The sequence below is a fragment of the Eptesicus fuscus genome, chromosome 6, assembly GCF_027574615.1.
Source record: "Eptesicus fuscus isolate TK198812 chromosome 6, DD_ASM_mEF_20220401, whole genome shotgun sequence".
Classification (NCBI taxonomy): Eukaryota; Metazoa; Chordata; class Mammalia; order Chiroptera; family Vespertilionidae; genus Eptesicus; species Eptesicus fuscus.
The window spans coordinates 9900132-9923018 of record NC_072478.1 but is presented as its reverse complement, the minus strand read 5'-3'; the positions used below and the strand labels follow the sequence as shown (position 1 = coordinate 9923018).

At 40.0% G+C, this 22887-nt stretch overlaps 1 protein-coding gene and 1 non-coding gene across 4 annotated transcripts in view; both read left to right on the top strand.

The window, feature by feature from the left end:
- PPP2R2A (protein phosphatase 2 regulatory subunit Balpha) overlaps positions 1 to 22887 on the top strand; it is a 102723-nt gene that overhangs the window by 38541 nt on the left and 41295 nt on the right. Inside the window, exon 2 of one of the 3 annotated variants that reach the window (XM_028160596.2) lies at positions 3636 to 3774. The exons of the other annotated variants lie outside the window; for them this stretch is intronic. Coding sequence (XP_028016397.1) covers positions 3642 to 3774 — 133 coding nt within the window. The 5' untranslated portion in view covers positions 3636 to 3641. The remainder of the gene's footprint in view (positions 1 to 3635; positions 3775 to 22887) is intronic. 3 annotated transcript variants of the gene reach the window in all.
- Positions 18567 to 18673, top strand: LOC129149581 (U6 spliceosomal RNA). The gene has a single exon (XR_008556464.1). It is a non-coding gene; the product is annotated as a U6 spliceosomal RNA (small nuclear RNA).

Genomic DNA, 22887 nt, shown 5'->3' with positions numbered 1-22887 from the left:
GTTTTCCAGTATAACCAAAGGCATAAATAAAGGAAAATCTTTATGGATGGCACATATGAAGAGGATGCTCTTTATAAGCCTAACTGCAGACTGTCAGAACATTTGATTTCAACCTAGGCAACGCAACTCCAAAGCTGCTGCTTCTCATAACTATAAAATAAAGCCACAGAAAACACGTTTTATTTTAAGGATACTGAAACCATTTTGTTGTTGCCAGATCCAAGTTTAATTCTCAGCCCTCACTTTACTTGATCTTTATACACTTTTTTTTTAAATGCACTTTTTGACACAGTTCCTCACTCCTTTTAGAAACACTTGTCTTTGCCTGGCTTCCAGAAAAGTTCTTCCTGCCTCACCAGTAGTTCTTGCACAATCTCCTTTTTTAGCTGGTTCCTCCTCTTTAGTGTTAAATGTGGGACAGCCTCAAGCACCTCTTCTTTTTTTTTTAATCTGTAATCACACACTAGGAAATCACATTTAGTCTTTAAATGCCTTCTATTAGCTGATGATACTCTAATTCTATCCCTTCTTCCTTCTCTAAACTGCTATGAAATCTATCTTGTTGCCTATATGACCTTTGTACTTGTATGTCTGCTTGAAATCAATACCAAAGATGTGGAAATGGAACTTTTGGCTCTCTTACCCCAACCCTCCTCTTCTGGTGTATCTCTCCCCTGTAAATGGCACCATCTTTCCTCCATAGATAGGGCTTGGTTCTAAAAACCTTGGAATCATCTTCTGATCATCAGCAAGTTAGTTCTAGCAGTGCTATCTTCAGAATGTATTTTGTATTCACCCATTCCTCTATGGCTGCCTCCTGAATTCAGACCATCATTATCTTTTGCTTAGGCTACTGCAATAAATTAGAAACAATTCTCCCATTTTTGCACTGTATTCATACAACGGATAATCACTTTAACACATAAATTAGAAACTCTCCAGTGACTCCTTACATTCATATAACAAATCCACAGTTCTTCTACGATGGCCTACAAGGCTGTATATGGTCTGGCCTCTGCTGAATGTTCTATCTCCTCTACCACCTTGTTCTGCATTAGTCTTTCCAAGTTTAGCTGACACATTCAACTTAGGTCTTCTCCTAGGGATACTTTTCCTTTATAAGTTTGGATGACTTATTCCTTGCTCATTTTGGTTCTTGCCCAAGTCACTTAAGAGAGGCTGTCTCTGACCACCATACCTGAAGTACCACCCCCCACCACCAGCATTACTTCCTGTTTTCTTACTGGTCTTTCTATTTTTACTAGAGGTCAGGTGCATGAAAATTCGTTCATACTGGTGTGGGGCGGTGGTCCCTCAGCCCAGCCTGCAACCTCTAGCAGTGCGGGAGCCCTCAGGGGATGATGTCCAACTGATTGCTTAAGCGGAAATCTGGCCTCCCTCTGCAGGAGGCAACTGGGCGGGCCCATCAGGGGATGGTGGCTGGTGATCAGGGGACGGTGGTTGGCGAGTGGCTGGGCCCCAACCCCCTCCCCACCCCCCATCGCCAGCCCCTCCCTCTGCCTGCTGGCACACCCCTAGCGCTGCCTGCTCACGGCCCTGCGCGCCCCCCCCCCCCCCTCCCCCCCCCCCCCCCGTCTTTCCACCATTTGGTCAATTTGCATACTAGTATTACACTTTTATTATATAGGATAGTGCTTAGCACTACCTAACACATTTTATATTTATGATTCATTGTTGTAATATGCCCCATCACTAGAATATAAGGTCCATGAGGGCAGGGACTTTTTTTTTCTATCTTATTTAGTCTTATATCCCTAAAACCTAGAAATACTAGCATGAGCTAGAGTGTCAGGGATGTAGTAAATGGATTTGTTGAAGGAATGACTCTCTTAAGAATGAACAAAACAACAAAAATGTACAAGATTTATAAAAAATTAGACCAGTTTTTTAGAATTAGAGAAATAAACTGTTCAAGTAAGTGGAGAAAACAAAACCTTAAATGTTTAATTCTCTTTTTCAATGAGATTCATGAAAGAAATTGCATCTTTGAAAAGGGAATCATGAAAATAATTTCAAATCATTTGAAAAAACATGATTACAATAATTTAAAATGGAAACATGAATTGCAGTGTAAATACAATTGAACACAAGATAAGGAAATTATCATCTTGAGCAAACTAGCCTACAAGAACCAAGAGAAAAAGGATAAAAAATGGAAAAGATGAACAAAAGGAATTTTCTTTAAATTTCTTTTTTTGTAATAACTATATCATGTATTTCTATGGTTAAGAGTTTTGGTGAAAGCAGTCATGATATAATCTTTTGTATTTAGCCAATGGATTTTTGTAAAAATATATTTTTATTGATATCAAAAAGGAAGGGAAAGGGAGGGATAGAAACATAAATGATGAGAGAAAATCATTGATTGGCTGCCTCCTGCACACCCCTTCCTGGGGATCCAGTCCATAATCCAGGCATGTGCCCTTGACTGGAATCAAACCCAGGACCCTTGAGTCTACAGACCAACGCTCTAGCTACTGAGCCAAACCGGCTAGGGCTGGATATTGTTTTTTTGCAACCTGAAATTATACCTGCCATTTAGATGATGTTAAATAATACTTAATGTAAGGTAAATATTTATTTATTAATGGTATCAAGTACCAGCATGAGGACCTGGATGTTGTTATTACTTTCATCTTTAGAGCTCCACACCATATCAATTATCGTCTTACTTTACATACTTTATAGATGTATTTTCCAATCTGTACACTTTGTTCCCTCTTGCCTTTATGCTTTAGTTTCTTCCTCTGTTAAATGGATATATTAATACAACCAACTTTATAGGTTTCTTGTGAGGATTGCATACCTACCATACTGTAAATGCATTTTAAATGTTGGCTAATTATGATAATATTGTTACTGTACTATATTGGATTAGATCATTATCATTGTGTACCAGGATTTCCAGAGTACTCATTGGTCTCCATACTTCCTTCCACTTACCCATCTTCCAGTTCCCAGTCCTCTTTACTTGACGATGAGTAATCTAAGAGCATATTTAATTGGATTGCTCATATTTAAAACTCTCTAATGGACTCCATTTTGCTATTGGGATCAAGTCAATGAAATTTTCTGTAACATACCTTAGAAATCTCTAGCCTCTTTCTCTTAATATTCTGCCCCTTTTTACCCAGTTAATAGGTGAGCTGGAGGAATCCTTTCAGAAAACAAACTTAAATTGCGTGTGAATCTATCAAGACAGACAGTGAAGTGCTTTCTGGTTCTTGAGCATGGCCCAAACAATCCTAGTTTATAATGATTTTAGGTAGATATTGTTAATAACCAGGTAGCCATTCTTGTTATAAAAATTGCTTAATAACACATGCATAGATGTGCAGGAGCTTATGCAGTACTATTTCTTTGAATAATCTCCATGAGAAATTGCAATATAAGGCAACCTAATGAGGTGATTTGCTTTTTGAAATTAATTATGAGCCAATTAAAAATTGGTGAACATCTAACGAAGATGGTAACTTTAGTTTTAGAATGATTCACTTAAAGCTCCTCTTTTTAACATTATATATAACATTAATACACCAAGGGTTGTTTGTTAAGATCACAACCTTTAGACTAAATGTATTAGCAACTATTTATCTTTCTGTTCTTTGTTGCAGGAGGGTATGGTTCCATTCCATTTTATCCATACATGGTATCAGATTATCCGGGAACAAGTTAAAAAGAAGGGAGACTGGTTCCAGAACACATCTCTGGAAATTACCCTATGGACCCTGACTCTCATGGCAACATTACAATGTAGGTTCTGTATGAGCATCTATAGCCAGTGAGTGGTCTTTGTTGAGCTTATCACGTAACATGTTCCCATTCTGAGTCAGAGGTTTAGAAAAGGTTATAAAGGGCCATTAGCACTTACTTCATTGTGGGAAATTATGGTATAATCGAGGTGATATTTTACTAATAGACATAGGGGTGCAGAATCCTATCCTGACCAATCTGGCTTCAACCTGAGGCCTTTTAGGTGTCTATGCAAAGAAGCAGGGGAAAAAAAAAAGTCATCTGTAACACTCTGTTATAGTTGGGGCTTTAGCCTTAGGTTACAGTGATCTAAGCTGGAGTATGTGGAGAACTTGTTATCTAGCCTAGATTGACTTGAATAGCCTAGAAACAAGTGAGGTTAAATGCTTGTTTCTACTTTGCAACAAGGCCCAAACCCCAGCCAGTGTCTTCTGCTTATCAATGCATCTACCATGTGCCTCATATAAGGCTCAAATCTTTGTATTTATTCATGTTTAGCAACTCCATGAGGTATTTAAAGATGAGGAAAGTCATCTTTAAGGGACTGAGTTACTTCCTCAGAGTCATATATAGATAGGTGAAGTGGAGATTTGGCAGTCTGATTTATCGTCATTTCCTGTACAACTTCCCTACAGATGTGGCCCCAAGAATGTGCTACAGGTGTTTTACGGTAATGATCCCTCTGTCCTTGGGGATGGGTGCCTGAATGGGAGTTTAACTGACTAGATTTCCGAGCCAGTCTCATCTTAGCATTATACTAGTGAGCCATACAAATCTCTACCTTCCCCATGTGCGCCCTGATATGGGGAAGGTAGAGATTCATTGGCCTGCTACCCTGAAAGTACTAAGAGTCAGCAAGAGGGAGCATTTGCCTCCACTGCCTACAGCTATCCTCTTTTCAGGCTACAGTAATATGCCTAATCAATACCAAGTGGGAAAGAGAATGAATGTTTGAAGAGTCACAGGAGTCTGGAAGGGAGAGAAGAAATGGTTGGGGCCTTCTTCACTGCTGAGGAGCAATAGATTCCTAAAGGGATGGCACACATTTAACTTACTCTTTAGAGTGCCATAATAAAATGTTCTTAAATTTTAAATATACCAGCTTTGTAGGAGTCCTGATCTTTGGGAAAAGTAACAAGAACTTTGAGCTCCCTCTAGAGGTCAACAATGATAAAAGAGCATTATAGTTGATCTATAGGGGGAATAACTATACTTAAAGCTACCCTACCGCTTTCACAAGAAACTAACGTTTTATAGATGCTTTTTTCAGTATTTTCTTATATTGGGGAGTAATTAGTTACCTTGGAGAAGAAATTTGGCTTGATCATATTCTAATTAGCTATGTTGAGCCAATCTTTAAGTTTGCCATATAGGATATATATTGAACTAATAAAGGAGAAAAGATAATGAAAATTTATCATGTCCAAACAAAATAGCATGCTTCTTAATGGGAGCACTGAATCTGAAACAAACTAGATTAAAATGAGAATTTCTGTGCTGTGGTGTGCCAGAACGTTTTGGTAGCAGTCCTTGCCTTTAACAGAGATAAAGGTGATCAGTGTACCTGCAGTGTCCTCACCCTCACCTCCCCAACATCTGAAAGAAAAGCACAGTGAGTACCAGAAGATTCCTATGAAATCCAACTTGCAGGGATATGGCAAAACTTCTAAGAAAGCTAACACATGAAGTTTCTTAACTTTTAAGTACCCTAGTTTACTAAATGAGAAATTATTCCAGGACAGAAATCTTAGTCACAGTCAGATGCTTCTCTTCAGAACTCACTGAGAGAGTTCAATTCTTAAAAACTTAGTATATAACTATAAAATGAAAGAAATCATTTAATATGTGGTAATATTGAGAATATATGAAAGTTACACATGTTTTTAAAAAGTTCCAGAAGTCTCAAGAAACAGAAAGATGGGAGCATGTCAAAGGAACCCAAGAATCAACCTGAAAGAGCTCTCAATGGCCAAATCTGGGACAATTTGAGCAACACATTAAGTTACATTGTGTTTGAAATAAATATCCATAAGTTTATACTGATAAATGATTGGACAAATAAATGGGGAAGAAAGAGATAAATTTCCCATACAAAAGAATCCAAATTTATGTAGATACTCAGGGGGGAGCTTAATACTCTCCCTACCCCCATCCCTTGAATGTGGGCTGTACTTAGTGACTTCCTTCCAGGATACCTTCTGTGGGAGCAGGTAACGTTACAGTTTTTTCACATCCTGGCAAACTGTACCTTGGCCAGATCTAGAATATCGTCAGTAAGTCATATTGATAGATTGTAGCCTTGATATGATGTGATAAGAATGACATTTCACCTTGATCTTCCTGCCATTAAGCCATAATTATAGTGTGGTCATGAGAAAAACACCTGACAATTCCAAATTGAGAGACATATCACAAAGAACCTGACCAAGTACTCTTCAAAACTGTTAAGGTCATCAAAAACAAGAAAAGTCTGAGAAACTCACAGACTAGAGGAAGCTAAAGAGACATGAAGACTACATGTACTGTGGGATCCTGGGTAGATCCTGAAACTGAAAAAGGACACGGGGGAAAACTAGTGGAATCTGAATAAAGTGTGGAGTTTAGTTAATAATAATATTCTATTTGTTCCTTGATCATGATAAATGGACCATAGTAATGTAAGATGTAAACAATAGAAGAAATTAGGGAAGTATACGGCACTCTCTGTAATATCTTTGGAACTCTTCTGTAAGTCTAAAATGCTAAAATAAATTTACAGAAAACACAGAGATTCTTCCCAGCTCTTTTATATAAGTTTTGTTCAGTGATGTTTGAAAAATGGGGAGTTTTTCTTAGATGTATATACATTATCACTTGCAATTAAGTAGTTTCTGACTTTTATATATAAAGGATGGGAAAGATACCATCTCATAAACTCGTAGTGAATAATGATAGAGAACATGAAAATCTCCAGTACCATGGTTTAGTGCTGCAACAGTGGTGTGACAAGCTGAGCAGAAAGTATCATGCTTCATTGTCTCAGTTCTATTCTGACCTCATAATTGATTGGCTTGTAACTTACTGAAAGTACCTTGCATTAAATCACTATTTTTATGAATTCCAGGTTTAAAAGAAGTAAATCTGAGACTCATTTTTGTCAGGGTGTGATCTCTAGCGGAGATTCATGGTCATGGGTAGAGTTACACAACATTTGCAATATATTGTCATTACAGGTCCTCGGTTTTCCATGTTGGAAGTTTTCTAATAAAAGCATGTTGTTTTTCCCCAGTTGTTACTGTTTTTTTTCCTCCCCCAGAAGTTTGGAGTTTATTTAAATACCCGAACATATGTTGTATATGTTCTATGAAAGAGAAATTCTCTGAAGAGAGAGGTTGCCTTAATTTATGTTTCTTTGTAAATGAGAAACTTGAAATTCATAAAAATTAATTGACTCTTGGTCAAATTATTACTTAAATAGAGTTGAGAATTCATCTCCAGTTATCTTGTTGCACTTGTTGATGGTTAACAAAGAGCCAAGGCTTGTAGAAAAAGGGTAAAAAGGGAGAAGGGTTTCAGGGAAAATTAGAGCAAAATGTGAAAATGGCAGAATTAGAACATTTGATGTTTCTCTTATATTCTTTAACACTTTAGACAATTTGAAGATATTAGTGAGCATCTTTATGCCTTAATTATTTTTATTTTTTGGGGGGGTGTTATTTCAGCGGGATGACTTCTGGAACTGACAAAGTTCCAAGGGAATGAATATTTTGTGGCTTTTGATATAAATTATGAAATTCTTTTCCAGAGTAGTATGTATATCTACAATGTAGTCAAATATCAGTCTTTTGAACAATTTGTATTTTTCCTGTAGCTTATGAGATAGAAAATAGTGTTATATTAAATTTGATTTGACTGGCTATTTCCTTACATTTTACCAGTATTCTTTTGTGAATTATCTTCCTGTGTTGTATGAACTGTGTTTAGAAATACAAGTATTTTTCCTACTTGTCTTTAGTTATTGTGTAAAAATTGCTTTTTAAAAAATTACATCTATGGACATTATCCTTCTGGTGTATTACTACTGTTACAGAAATATATGAATTTAACTCCCCTCCCCCCCTTTTCTTTCCCCTTTAATGGCCAACATATAGAAGGGCTGAAAGAATCGGGAGAAGAGGAAAGGAGGTATTATAGGCAAGGTAGACAATACACCTAACTAAACAAGGCATGAGGGCGAGCGTAAGTATTTATATGGTAGGTGCAAAACATTTAACCTTCCTAGAGAATTTGGTGAATGCTGTAGTACTAGAAAGTAATATTGGAGGAGATTGAATGCCAGTGTTGCCCAAAATCTTATGGTACTCCTTAGGGGAAGGCATTGTATAACCAGTAAGTAAAATATCAAATTAGGGTTTGAAATGTCTGTGATGAGATTCCAGTGTTTGGATTTTGTTGTTTTCTTGTAGTATAATTTACATACATTGAAATTTGTCCTTTTTAGCATAGTTCTTCAAGCTTTGATTTAAAAAACACACAAAACAGTCATATAGTGACCACCACATTCAAGATAAAAAGTTCCATCACTCTAAAAAGTTCCCTGTTCCTTTCTTTGAAGTCCACCTCTGTCCCACCTTTAGCCCCTGGCATCCACTGATCTGTCCCTCTAGTTGTACCTTTTCCAGAATGTCAGATAAATGGAATCATATAGTATGTAGCCTTTTGAATTTGGCTTCTTTTACTTAGCATAATGCATTTTGAGTTTTATCCATGTTATTGCTTGTATCAGTAGTTCTTTTTATTGCTGAGTGATGTTTCATTATATGGATATACCACTTTTTTGTTCATTCTCCAGTTGAGGATTGTTTGTGTTGTGTCTAGTTTTTGGCAGTTATAAATAAAGCTGCTATGAACATTTGCATTCAGATTTTTGTGTGAACATAAGTTTTCATTTGATTTGGGTAAATATCTAATAATGAGATTTTGGGATCCCATGGTGTTTGTTTTAACTAAGAAACAAACTGCCAAAGAAACTAAGAAACTGCCAAACTTTGTTTTTTCCCCTAAAGTGGGTGTGCCTTGTTACAGTCTCATACCAGCTTATGTGAGGAGTTCCCATTGCTCAATATCATCTAGGGACTGTCATTTTAAAAAAAATTTTTAGTCATTTGAATGGTGTGTAGTGGTATCTTGTTACATTCTTTACCTTGTAGAAATTCATTTATTGCCAGTTTTCATGTTATTATCATGCTAATGATATCAAGCTTATGTTACTTAGTCTCCCTGTCTAAATTCTAATTTCATGATGCTTCAATGGTTTTTATATAAATAGAATCAAACACACTTTGTAACTTTTGTTTTAAACTCAGTGATATAAGGTAGACAAACATTTTTTCTCAATACAAATGTGTTATTTTTATACTGAGCATGTGAAATACACATGGAAAAGGTTTGGAAGAATATGTCTTCTATATATATAAAAGCCTAAGCCACCTTTACGACAGAATGACTGGTCAACCAGTCACTGTGATGTGCACTGACTACCAGAGGGCAGACACTAACACAGGAGCTGCCCCCTGGTGGTCAGTGCGCTCCCATAGCAGGAGTGCCATTCAGCCAGAAGCTGGGCTCATGGCTGGTGAGCGCTGTGGCAGCGGCAGCAGGCACAGCAGAGCTGGGATGAGTTGGAGCGGTGCCCGGCCCCGGCCTGGGCTCCTCCTTGGCCGCCTGCTGCTTAGTGCACTGCTACATCCCTCGTACCCCATAAGCCTGCAGTTACAATCTCCGGAGAACGGTCGAAGCACAGACCCTTGGAGTAACCAGGATGAGCCTGATATCGTCACTGGGCTCCTGGACCTCAGCCTTGGGCATCAGGATCAAATCTCATCCCTTACCGATTGCCCCAGAGCTTCAGAGGAAGGCAGCAATATAACAGTGGCCACAAGGTGGTGACTGACAATCGGGGTTAGAGTCAAGAGAGATGGATCTGAAGGGTAGGGGTGTGGGCAACAAAGCACCCCCGCCCCCAAGATCCCCAACTTTGTATTGTTCACCTTGGAGCATCTCTTATCCGGCTCCGAGCAGTGAAAAGCGTCCAGCACAGCCCAAGGCATCCACTGGGGACCTCCCAGCCAGCCAGGTGCGACCCTGACTGCAGAAAGGACATTTGGAAATATTTTCTTCAGGAAGCTGTGGGGACAAGGACAGACTCCCCACACAACTTCTCAGCGACTCACAGGGACCTGGAAACTCCCCAGGCACACGGGTGTGGGCTCCCGATTTCCTTTCAATGTGCATGAATCCATGCACCAGGCCACTAGTACTAAAATAACCATAGTGGTTCTCTCAGAAGTGGGGCTCACTTGCAAGATAATCTTTTTTTACAAAGTAGTTTACTTGTAGAATTTTAAAAAGTAAAATTAATTTTAATTAATCCTTTAATCTGGGATTGATTTTATAGAAATCATATATATAAATACATCTGATGTATATTTTGCAATTTACATGAGTTTGTTAAAATTTTTCATTTATTATCTATGGTTATCTTATCTCTTGGTGGTATTTCAAGTTTTTTACTTCAATTTTTATAAGTTGGTTAGCATATAGTAATCATTGTATCATATTTTACAAAAACAATGCTATTTTAAATATTTACACACATAGTTTCCTATAAATCTTTTTAAGGTATTTTTATTGCAATACTGATTTTTTTTCTTTGCCCTTAAGATTACCAAGTGGTTTATTAGAACCAATAGTTATTATTCTTAAGCTAATTTTATTGTTGATAGAGAATGTGATCTTTAAATTATCAGTTATATTTTTCCAGTATCCCATCTCCATCCCAAATACCCCTTTCCCTACCTTTTTATTTTTTTGTCAGGCATGGAGAAGGATATGTCAGTCTTCTATTATAATTATGATTAGAGGCCTGATGAATGAAATTTGTGCAAGGAGCTCGGCCCTCGCAGCCGTAGCAGTTTGCCTCGGCCCTTGCAGCCCCAGCTTCATCCAGATGGATATCCGGTCTAATTAGCATATTATGTTTTTATTATAGATTTTTGTAAACTCTATTCCTAGTAAAAATCTTTGAGCATACTTATGAATTTTGTATTTTTACCTTTTTATTAGTATATATAAAACTCTTGTCCTATTAAGTTCAGTTTTACTTAATTTTGCCAATGATTTGCCATTTACTAGTAATGGACCAGGTATGCTAGCTATTTGGCAGTTTCAGGACAATCTTGAGCAAAAGAAAAAAATTGTCCCTTGATCTGCATGACTCAGAATATTCTCCCAAATGTTCACAGTACTGAAAAATCCTTTTATCTTCTAAGCCTAAAACTCAACTTTTTTTAATTAGGTTTGTTTTGTTTTGCATGGGTTTAATGTGCAAACTTACGTTTACTGTGTGTAAATCAAGGGAAGATTGTGCTGTGAAATACTGAAATTTCACAAAGAATTTTTCATTATTTTGCAGTCACATCACCAGTGCAAGGCTTATTGATGTTTTTGAGTTGCCACTTGGTTTGATTATTCTGCTTAACAGTGCCATCATGCTTGAGTACTTACATATTGGTTATTTTTTCAAATATTCCCCACCTTTTTTCATGGTACTGCAGTGATACATATGTTAGAACAGTTGATACTATCCTGTAAGTCAAGGTTTTTTTCTTTTTACACCCCTTGGCTTCTTTTTTAAAAATTATTCTTTTACTAGGCCTTCACAGTTATTGATCTTATCTACTGCACTACCTATTCTATTAATCCCATCCATTGTATCTTTCTTTTTTTTTAATTTAATTTTATTTTTCAATTACAATTGACATACATTATAATATAGTTTCAGGTGTACAGCCCAGTAATTAGACATTATATAACTTACCAAGTGATCATCCCAATTAATCTCATAACCATCTAACACCATACACAGTTATTAGAATACTAGAGGCCCGGGACACACAAATTTGTGCACTCGGGGGTCCCTCAGCCCGGCCTGCTTCCTCTCATCCCTTGGGGGATGTCCACCTGCTGGCTTAGGCCAGCTTCCCGGGAGGTTGGGCCTAAGCAGCCCAGGAGCTCTTGGGGAGTGTCCGACTGATGGCTTAGGGCCGCTCCCGTGGGGTGCGGGCCTAAGCCGTCAGTCGGACATTCTTAGGGCTGCAGAGGAGGTGGGAGAGGCTGCCTGCCACCGCTGCTGCGCTCACAGCCATCAGCCCAGCTTGTGGCTGAGCAGAGCTCCCCCTGTGAGAGTGCACTGATCACCAGGGGGTAGCTCCTGCGTTGAGCATCTGCCCACTGGTGGTCAATGCATGTCATAGCAATTGGTTTTTCCAGTTGTTCTGCCTTTAGGGTCAATTTGCATATTATCCTTTTATTATATAGGATTATTGACTATATTCCCTATGCTGTACTTTATATACCTATGACTATTCTGTAACAACCAATTTGTACTTAATCCCTTTACCCTTTATACCCATTCCTTCAAATCCCCCCTCCCTTCTGGTAACCATCAAAATGTTCTCTATATTTGTGAGTCTCTCTATGTTCTGCTTGTTCCTTTGTTTTTTTAGATTCAGTTGTTAATAGATATGTATTTATTGCCATTTTCTTGTTCATATTATTTTTTTCCTTTTCATAAAGAAGACGACGCTAACATTTCATATTTCATATGATACTGATTTGGTGGTAACAAACTCCTTTATCTTTTCCTTCACTGGGAAGCTCTTTATCTGTCCTTAGATGCTAAAAAGTAGCTTTGCTGGGTAGAGTACTAGTCTTGGTTGTAGGTCCTTGCTTTTCATCACTTTGAATATTTCTTGCCAATCCCTCTGGCCTGCAAAGTTTCTGTTGAGAAATAAGTTGACAGTCTAATGGTAGCTCCCTTGTATGTAACTAACTGCTTTTCTCTTGCTACTTTAAGATTCTCTCTGTCTTTAACCTTTGACATTTTAATTATGATGTCTCTTTGGGGGTGTACCCCCACGTCCCGCATGGGGTTCAGGGTTCAGGCTCTGGAGGAGGCCTCACACAAATGAAAGAGACTAAACAAGAAAATATTAATTTGGGAATTGGGGGCCAGGCGGAAGCCCAAGAGAGGACTCCTCTTTGCTCTTGGCCTTGCCATCCTTTTTATTCAGGTCTGGGATCCACCCATAGCCCTTAGGCAGGCAATTTCCAGTAACAGCTCCGTGATAGCCCATCGGCAAGGATTTACAGAAGACTAAAAGGTGGAAGTTGCTTCAGCTCCCTTTGTCTCAACTAGACAGTGGGTGCATAGCTCTGACCCTTGCCAGAGCCTCAAGGTTGACCAGCCTTCCAGGTTCCTTGTTCACACCTCTCTGCTAGTGAAGGCAATGGGCAGCTCCCAACATGTCTTGGTGTGGGCCTCTTTGTGTTTATCTTTGGACTTTTTAAAAAAAATTTTTTTTTTGCTGTTGTGATTGGGTGTGTTTTACTTCTTTATATATTAAAAATTGCTGATTTGATTCTTGGCTTCATCTACTGTTGATTCCCTGTAAATTACTCTTTATTTTAGTTAGTGTATCCTTCATTTCTGACTGGTCTTTTTTTATTCTTGATTTTTCTCACTAAATTAATTGAGCATCCTTATAACCAATGTTTTGAACTCTGCATCTAGTAGATTGCTTGTCTCCTTTTGGTTTAGTTCTTTTTCTGGAGTTTTGTTGTGTTCTTTCATTTGGGACATGTTTCTTTGTCTCCTCATTTTGGCAGCCTCCCTGTGTTAGTTTCTATGTATTAGGTAAAGCTGCTATGTCTCCCAAGCTTGGTAGAGTGTCCTAATGTAGTAGGTGTTATATAGGGTCTAGTAGCCCAGCCTCTCTGATCACCCAAGCTGGGCACTTGAGGTGTGGGCTGAGCACACCTTCCTCCTCTTGTAGTTGAGCCTTGATTGAAATTGGCACGTTAGTCGGGGTGAGGGATTTATCCCCAGTTTGATCAGCTGCAAGGATTGGCTTGACCACCTACCACCAAGCACTGATCACTGCAGAGGATCGGCTGTGCAGGGGCTAACTCCACAGAGCAGGACTTACTTCAGTGGGGCTCTGGTGCCTGCTGAGTCCACTGCTTAAGTGTGTCACTTGTAGAGGTGGTTGGGTGGTGGTGCTTCAAAGTGGTCTGAAGCTGTCCACTGGGTGCACTGGCTCTGGGTCCTCCTAGGAGGTGTAGGCCAAGGTCAGCTGCTGCCTGTGTTCTGCCTGGGCATGAGCTACCAAGCCATCTGCAGGTGGCTGCTACTTGTGCTGGCATTGAGGTGCTCAGGCGAGGCCAAGCTGCAAACCAAGGCTGGCTGCGTATCTTTCATTTTAGATAGTATGTTTTCATTTTTAGATGTTTCTTCTTTATCTTTTATCTTCCATTTCTCATCATGTTCATGATTTATTCTATGTTCTTGAGCACATGGAACATATTTACAACAGCTATTGGCCCTTGTCTGCTCAGACCTTAGTTCTGTCATTTTTGTTTTCTGGCTCTGTTTCTATTGATTTAGTTTTCTTATGGTTATAGGTCATATTTTTCTGCTTCTTTACATTCCTGGTGATTTTAGATTGCATTCAGACATTGTGAACTTACATTGTTGAGTGTTGGATTTTGTTCTAGCACATAGTTAAGTTACTTGAGATTAATTTGATCCTTTTAAAGTTTGCTTTTAAGTGTTGTTAGGACAGATTGAGTCTTCAGTGCTAAATAGCCCTCCTACCAAGATGATACTCTTGGGAGGACTGTACCTGATGCCTCATTTAAATGAGGTTTCTCGATTCCGGCTGGTATGGGACCCTCAACTATTCTGAGCCCTCATAAGCTTTCTGGTGGTTCTTTTCCTAGGCTTGGTGGAGTGTCAACCATATATCCTCAGATCTCTCAACCAAAGATACTTAAGTGAACCCTGTTTAAATTCCTTGAGCTTTCTCTCTATACTCCTTCTACACATTCTAGCCGTTTTGGCTTTTCCTAACCCCCTGCTTCTGTCTCCACAAGTCATTGAGATTGCTACTTGGTGCTTGGATTCTTCCCGACTCATACACTGTCCAGGCAGTAGCTGGGGCAAACACAGTGCTCACTTTCTTTCTCCTCTCCAAGGGTTCATAGCCCTTATACTCCATGTTGCCCATTGTTTGAAAACGGTTCGTTCATATAGTATTTTGTTTTCTAGTCGTTCACAGTAAGAGGATGAATCCAGATTGTCTTATTCCCTAATGGCAGGAAGCAGAAGGCCAATTATAGATTTTCAATTTTTAGTTGTTTCTTTCACTTCAGTCTTTTAAAAGAGGAAGTGCTAAGTTATTGCACATTTTTATCGGGTTCTTTCATGTATACCTTTGTACAGTTAGTTTTAGTGTTCTTTGTTAATCTTTGTTTTTACTGAAATGGAACTAAAAGGAGAGGAAACTAATTACTTGGTAGAGTTTTATGGAAATCAAATATTAATTATAAAAAGATAATATTCAATATACCACACTGGTAATTGCTCTTGTAGCAGGTCTTTGTAGACACTTGCTCTTTTATCACCAGAGCAGGCTTTTTGTTGTTAATCCTTACCTGAGGATATTTTTCCTGTTGATTTTTTTTGAGAGACACATTGGTTGGTTGCCTCCTGCATGCACCCTGACTGGGGCCAGGAATCGGAGCCTGTGACCCTTCTGTGCGTGGGCCGGCGCTTTAACTACTCAACAACACAGGCCAGGGCCAGAGCAGTCCTTTAGAGATAATAATCAGAATGCAGAATTTTAAGTAAGAATGGTTAATCATAGAATTTATGTGAACCTCATAATTAAATTAAGATTCATGCTGTCTTGTGTCACACAAGACAGGTACTGTCTGAATTTTTAGAGTTATTTGCTGCAATAATGTTTATATTATTTTATGAGTTTCAACCTTTAAATTTTTCTTCTATGTTATTTATCTTTAAAGCCTAGTCATATTGAGACAAAGAATCAGGTTTGTTAGAATCCAGTGGATGCTTATTAACTATTTTAATGGAACTTTCAGGTATCTATAATTCAGATGGTTAAAAATGTGTAAGGAATTCCTCCCAGTTGATTTCTCCCTCTCTCATTTAAAAAAGGAGTGAGCATCTTTATGTATTTACTCAGTCTGTATGTGTTATAATTCATTTTGTAATTGTTTAATTTGCTTTATAATATTCCTTTGGTTTTCTTAAACATTTACCAAATCCTTTCTTGGTTAACTATCCCTCTGTTGTGATTATCTTCCACTTATAAGCCTCTTTTAGGGATAGACTTCAGAATGTGAATCACCAAGTTATTAGAATGTAGGGCGTGCTGAAACAATATAGGGACAGGCAGTAGTCATTAGTGGTCATTAGTAAATGTGTGAAATCGTTGTAGTTTGACCCTTCTATTGAACACAGGCATTTTGGCAACGAAAAAGAGGCAGTAATCTGAGCACTTACACATTATTGCTCTATTCATCATTCAGTCACATAGAGAATTCTGTGCCGCCGCCTTACTCATATGATTGTTCATACCTGCTAAATTTGAATCCTGGCTCTGACACTTGGTAGAGGTGTGATAGCCAAGTTAACTTAAACTCTCAGTGCTTCACTATATTCTTGTATAAATTTAAAATATCTGTGTTATTGTAAGGATTAGATGATAATATATGTAAATGCTCACTTAGCACAGTGCTTGACACATTATAGTTGTACATATCTGTATGTACAGTGTGTGCTTTGACATTAGTTGGTTATGTCTTTGTAGCCACAAAAACCATATTTGTTATTTTACTGTTAATATACAATTAATATATAAGAGCAGGGGTTGATAAGCATTTTCTTAAAGGGCCAGATAGTAAAAATTTTCAATCTGTCCCAGCTATTCAACAAAGTAAACGGGCATAGTTGGGTTCCAATAAAACATTATTTATAAAAACAACTGGTGGTCCATAGTTTTTCCATCTGTGTACTAGAGGTTACTTTTTAATTTTTTAAATCATTTTTATTTTCAGTTAAAGTTGACACATTATATAGTGATCATCCTGATAAATCTCACAGCCATCTTAGAGGTTACTTTTACGTTTCCTAATTATTGAATGTTTGAAATGTGTTCAGCTTTTTTTATTATAGGTATAATACAGCCATAAACATTTCTGTTCTAATTTTAATCGGTTTCATTCAAATTATTTATTTGGGCCATAGTCCCAAAATGGAATTATAAAGTCAATCAATAGCCCTATAAAGTTCCTCACAATGCAAGCATTGAAGTATTTAGAGAATGTCATAGCTAATACTAATTTGGTGAGTTGTTTATTACTACCATTTATATATACTATTTAATTTTCTCTCATCTGATTTTTATGCTGTGTTATATTTTTGAACCTTTAGCTATCTAATTATGTCCTATTCTGTTTATAATGTTATAGCACATAAGAAATAGAGAAAGTAACCAGAAGGGAATGGTGTGACGTGCCTTATGAAGTGAAAACAGACCAGCAACATGTAGTGCTGTCATCATTCCCACCACCAACTACCATTCCACCTCCAAAAGCAAGCAATTATTTCACCTTAGGATGAAAATAGGGTGCTGACAGTTTAGAAAGAAGGGGTAGGAAGAAATAAGAATTCCATCCTACCTAATAATAGACAAATATGCAAATTGACCGTACCTTCGCTATGCCCACGATTGGCCAGGAGGCGCGGGGGGGGCGGGACTCGGGGGGGCCGGGGGGCTGATTGGGTGGGCGAGACGCTGAGCTGCATCGCCAGTGGCGGCGCGAGCTCAGCGTGGGCGCCATGGCTGTGCTACGGCACAGAAGGGGCCTCTGGGGCAGCGAGCTCACTTCCCGCCGCGGACCATCAAAAGCCGGGGAGCTGGGTGCCTGTCCGCTCAGGCAGCAGGCCTTTCAGAAGCCTCTGCCACGCCGGAGGCTTCTAAAAGGCCTGGTGCACCAGCGATCGAAAGTGAAAACGTGTAGGGGACCCTACACGTGCATGATTCAATCATGCACTGGGCCTCTAGTTTTATATAACACACTAGAGGCCCTGTGCATGAAATTCGTGCACGGGGTGGGGGGTCGTCTCAGTCCAGCCTGCACCCTCTCCAATCCGGGACCCCTTGGGGGATGTCCGACTGCCGGTTTAAACACAACCCTGGACCGCTGGTTCCTAATCGCCCACCTGCCTGCCTGGTTGCTCCTAACTACACACACACCACACACACACCCCACCCCCCGCCGCCGGCCTGGTCGCCCCACGCAGCCTGTTGTTCAGTCGTTTGGTCGTCCCTCACTAACCCCCCTGCCGACCTGGTCGTAGGCAGCCAGGGTTAATTTGCATATTACCTCTTTATTATATAGGATGATAAGTTCCTTGGTTTTTATTAATAGTATATAGAATTTAACAACAAAGGTCAGAAGCATTGTGTTCAGTTTTTTTTTTAATGTTTAAAAAATATATTTTTATTTGTTTCAGAGAGAGAGAGAGAGAGAGAGAGAGAGAGAGAGAGAGAGAGAGAGAGAGAGAATCATTGATTGGCTGCCTCCTGCATGCCCCCTACTGTGAATTGAGCCTGCAACCTGGGCACGCCCTTGACTGGAATCAAACCTGGGACCCTTCAGTCCGCAGGCCGATGCTCTATCCATGGAGCCAAACCAGCTAGGGCTATGTTCAGTTTTCTTACCAATATTTGAGCATTCCTTTTAAATGTTGCCTTTATGTTACACACTTTGGAAGTTATTGTGTATCAAACATTGCTATGACGATTTAATGCACAGTAGCGCAGTTGACTACTGTTCCAAAAGGGAGCCCTTTCCTTTTAATATATTAAAATGTTCTTTTCGTGCTCGCTTCGGCAGCACATATACTAAAATTGGAACGATACAGAGAAGATTAGCATGGCCCCTGCACAAGGATGACACGCAAATTCGTGAAGCGTTCCATATTTAAAAAAAAAAAAAATGTTCTTTTCTAAGATTAACACGGGCATTTTTTCATTGTAAAATAACATTTTTATTGGTCATAAGAAAGATTCTTGGTTTTCGTTTTGTTTAAAAGAAGTGTCTTGTTCTTTGTTTTTTTTTGTTGTTGTTGTTGTTGCTATTAATTGTTGAACACATTTTAAACATTGAATATTTAGGAAATATAAAAGTAGCCTCTAAGCCCTGGCTGGTTTGGCTCAGTGTCGGCCTGCAGACTGAAGGGTCCTGGGTTCGATTCCGGTCAAGGGCACATGCTCGGGTTGCAGGCTCAATCCCCAGTGTTGAGGGGTGCAGGAGGTAGCCAATCAATGATTCTCTCTCATCATTGATGTTTCAGTCTCCCTCTCTCTCCCTTCCTCTCTGAAGTCAATAAAAATACATTTTAAAAAAAAGTAATCTCTAAGATGTGTGTGAGAACATGACCCAGTTGTTGTGTTATACTGGACCATGCCTCAAGTTTGGTATTATGGCTTTAACAGAGAGGTTGATGTCTATGCCTTTTAAAAGTATATTATAGTTACTTTAATTTCAAGAGTAAAATGTTTTTCAGTACTTGTAATTTTCATTAGTAGTTTGTTGTAAAACTCTAGTATACAGGATTCTAAATTTTCATGAAATACATTTATATTTCGGCCTGCTTCTCCTCAGGGCGAGAGAGAGAGAGGGAGAGGGAGAGGGAGAGAGAGAGAGAGAGAGAGTTATTTTACCCAGAGTGCATTGCTGAAAGGTACAAAATTCTCCTAGTTTTAGCATTTTGGGCTTTTCAATAAAAGTAATTGTTCAGCCCTAACTGGTTTGGCTCAGTGGATAGAGCGTCAGCCTTCGGACTCAAGGGTCCCAGGTTCGATTCCAGTCAAGGGCATGTTGCCTAGGTCTAAAACATTTCAGGTGAACAATTACTTTTTTTAAAATATATTTTTATTGGTTTTTTACAGAGAGGAAGGGAGAGGGATAGAGAGGTAGAAACATCGATGAGAGAGAAACATTGCAGCTGCCTCCTGCACACTCCCCACTGGGTATGTGCCCTAGATACAATTTGACTAAAACATTCAGGAGCCACATGTGGCTAGTAATTACAGTGCAGATTCAGGATCTTCCATTGTAACAGAAAGTTCTGTTGAACAGCACTGTTGCAGACTTTCTGCAATCATTACTCGAAATGTTTTTATTTTATTTTTTATTTATTTATTTATTTTATAAATCTTTATTGTTCAGATGATTATTACAGGTGTTCCTCTTTCCCCCCTCCCCCCGCCCCCATAGCTCCCCTCCACCTGATTCCACACCCCACCCCATACCCTTACCCCCCCGCCACTGTCTTCATCCATAGGTGTAAGATTTTTGTCCAATCTCTTCCTGCACACCTCAGACCCCCTTCCCCCTGAGAATTGTCTGTCGCCTCCCTTTCTATGTCCTTGATTCTATTATATTCACCAGTCCATTCTGTTCTTCAGATTCTTTTATTCACTTGATTTTTAGATTCACTTGTTGGTAGGTATGTTTTTGTTGTTCATAATTTTTACCTTTACCTTTTTTTTTCTTCTTCCTCTTCTTAAAGAATATCCTTCAGCATTTCATGTAATCCTGGTTTGGTGGTGGTGAACTCCTTTAGCTTTTTCTTATCTGTGAAGCTCTTCGTCTGACCTTCAATTCTGAATGATAGCTTTGCTGGGTAGAGTAATCTTGGTTGCAGGTTCCTGCTGTTCATCACTTCGAATATTTCTTGCCACTCCCATCTGGCCTGCATAGTTTCTGTTGAGAAATCAGCTGACAGTCGTATGGGTACTCCCTTGTAGGTAACTAACTGTTTTTCTCTTGCTGCTTTCAAGATTCTCTCTTTGTCTTTTGCCCTTGTCATTTTAATTATGATGTGTCTTGGTGTGGTCCTCTTTAGATTCCTCTTGTTTGGGGTTCTGTGCGCTTCCTGGACTTGTAAGTCTATTTCTTTCACCAGGTGGGGGAAGTTTTCTGTCATTATTTCTTCAGATAGGTTTTCAGTATCTTGCTCTCTCTCTTCTTCTGGCACCCCAAAAATTCAGATGTTGGTACGCTTAAAGCCGTCCCAGAGGCTCCTTACGCTATCCTCACACTTTTGGATTCTTCTTACTTTCCGCCTCTCTGGTTGGGTGTTTTTTGCTTCCTCATGTTCCAGATCTTTGGTTTGACTCTTGGGGTACGGTGATCTACAATTGAGTTTCTGTATATTCTTTATTTCAGACAGTGTATGCGTAATTTCTGACTGGTCCTTTTCCATTTTTTTGGTATTCTCATTAAGGTCCTTGAAGGTCTCTTCAAGTTTCTCAGCGGTTTTTAGAAGATTCTTGAGTAACCTCATAAATGTGGTTCTGAACACTGTGTCGTCCATTAGTTTACTTTCCTCCATCTCTTCTATTCGTGACCTGCTTTGGTGTCTCCACATTTTGGCTGCCTCCCTGTGTTGATGGAGTGGCTTTGTGTGGTCAGTGACCTATAGGGGCTGGTAGCTCAGCTTCCCCAATCTCCCTAGGTGGTCGCTCTTGGTACCCCCCCTTTGTGGGCTGAGTGCAAGTCTTGGTGTTCTTAGGCCTTGATTGCTGTTGGTACAGTGGGAGGATTTGACCTCCAGGCCAATTGGCTGTGAGGATCAGCTGTGTCTATGCTGGGAGACAGCCTTATTCAACTAGACTTGCAAAATTGTAAAAGCCTCTGTGCTCAGCTTGGATGGAGCGGAGTTTCAGGGTAGAGTCTACAGCCTTGGCTTCCCGTCAGCCCCGCCCTATGAGGTTCCTGGGTCTCAGTGTCCCTCTGTACTCCCTGCAAACACCTCTGAGAGAAAGGCGTCCTGGAGTTTCGCCTGCTGCCAGTCTAGTCTCTCCCGCAATGAATCTGGATTCCCAGATTCTCGCCCGGAACGGGTTCAGTGCAGTCGGAACTGGGGCTCAGCGCAGTCTGGAGCTTTTGTCTCCTTCCCGCTAAAGCAATTCAGCGGCACAGTCAACAGACCATCCTCTGCGCGCATTCACGTGTGCGCCTCCGGTGCTCTGCCTTTCGCCGCTCCCCTGAGTTTCCGCCTTACAGCCCAGATTCCCCCAGTATGAGCCTGCGTCCCCAGGGTCTCGCCCGGAACTGGGGTTCATTGCAGTCGGAGCTGAGGTTCAGGCCAGGCACTCAGCCGACCCGTCCTCCCCTGCTCCGTCCTCCCCACACGCGCGCGCTCCCCCGTGTCCCCGCCCGTGTCTTTGTTCCTCAGGCTTTTACGGCTCCTCTGATTTTCCTTGTGGTTTTCTCTTTCCTTCTAGTTGTGGGCGTTTCAGTCAGCCAGCTTTCCTGTGGTTCTGGATGATGTCCGTTTTGACTTTTAGTTGTATTTTTGAAATTGTGCGAGGCTGCAGGTTAGGTGTTTACCTATGCCGCCATCTTGGTTTCTCTCTCGAAATGTTTTTAATAATATAGGAATCAGAGCACTAGAAGAATATTTTCTAGAAATAGGTTTATTGCTGTTTTCAACACCTTAACCTTGTCTGGGTGTGCCATAATGTGGGAGCACAAGTTTTAGAGTCATGCTTCCTTACGTTTTACACATCATGGCACACCTTGAAAACAGTAAATGTTAGTATGGCACACTGCGATAAACAGGTAGCTCATAGCTGGAGATCACAGGTTTCGGTGCTCTGCAGAATCCAGGCAAATTTAGCACACCAGTATGCAGTAGCACATACAGTTCAAAGCTCAGTTTCATAGTGGTCTCTGCAATTCATTCCTGGATGTTTTTTATGAACTACTAGAGGCCCGTGCATGGAACTTGTGCACTTGGGGGGCATCCCTCAGCCTGGCCTGCGCCCTCTCGCAGTCCGGGAGCCCTGGGGGGATGTCCAGCTGACGGCTTAGTGGGCCTAAGCTGTCAGTTGGACATTCTTAGCATTGCCACGGCGGTGGGAGAGGCTCCCACCACTGCCGCTGTGATCGCCAGCCATGAGCCTGGCTTCTGGCTGAGCAGCACTCCCGCTGTGGGAGCACACTGACCACCAGGGGGCAGCTCCTACGTTGAGTGTCTGCCCCCTGGTGGTTAGCGCACATCATAGTGATCAGTCATTCCACCATTTGGTTATTTGCATATTAACCTTTTATTATGTAGGATAAATACTATTTGATTTTGTTCTCCCTTTCATCCTTTTTATATGTCTTACTAGAGGCCCAGTGCAT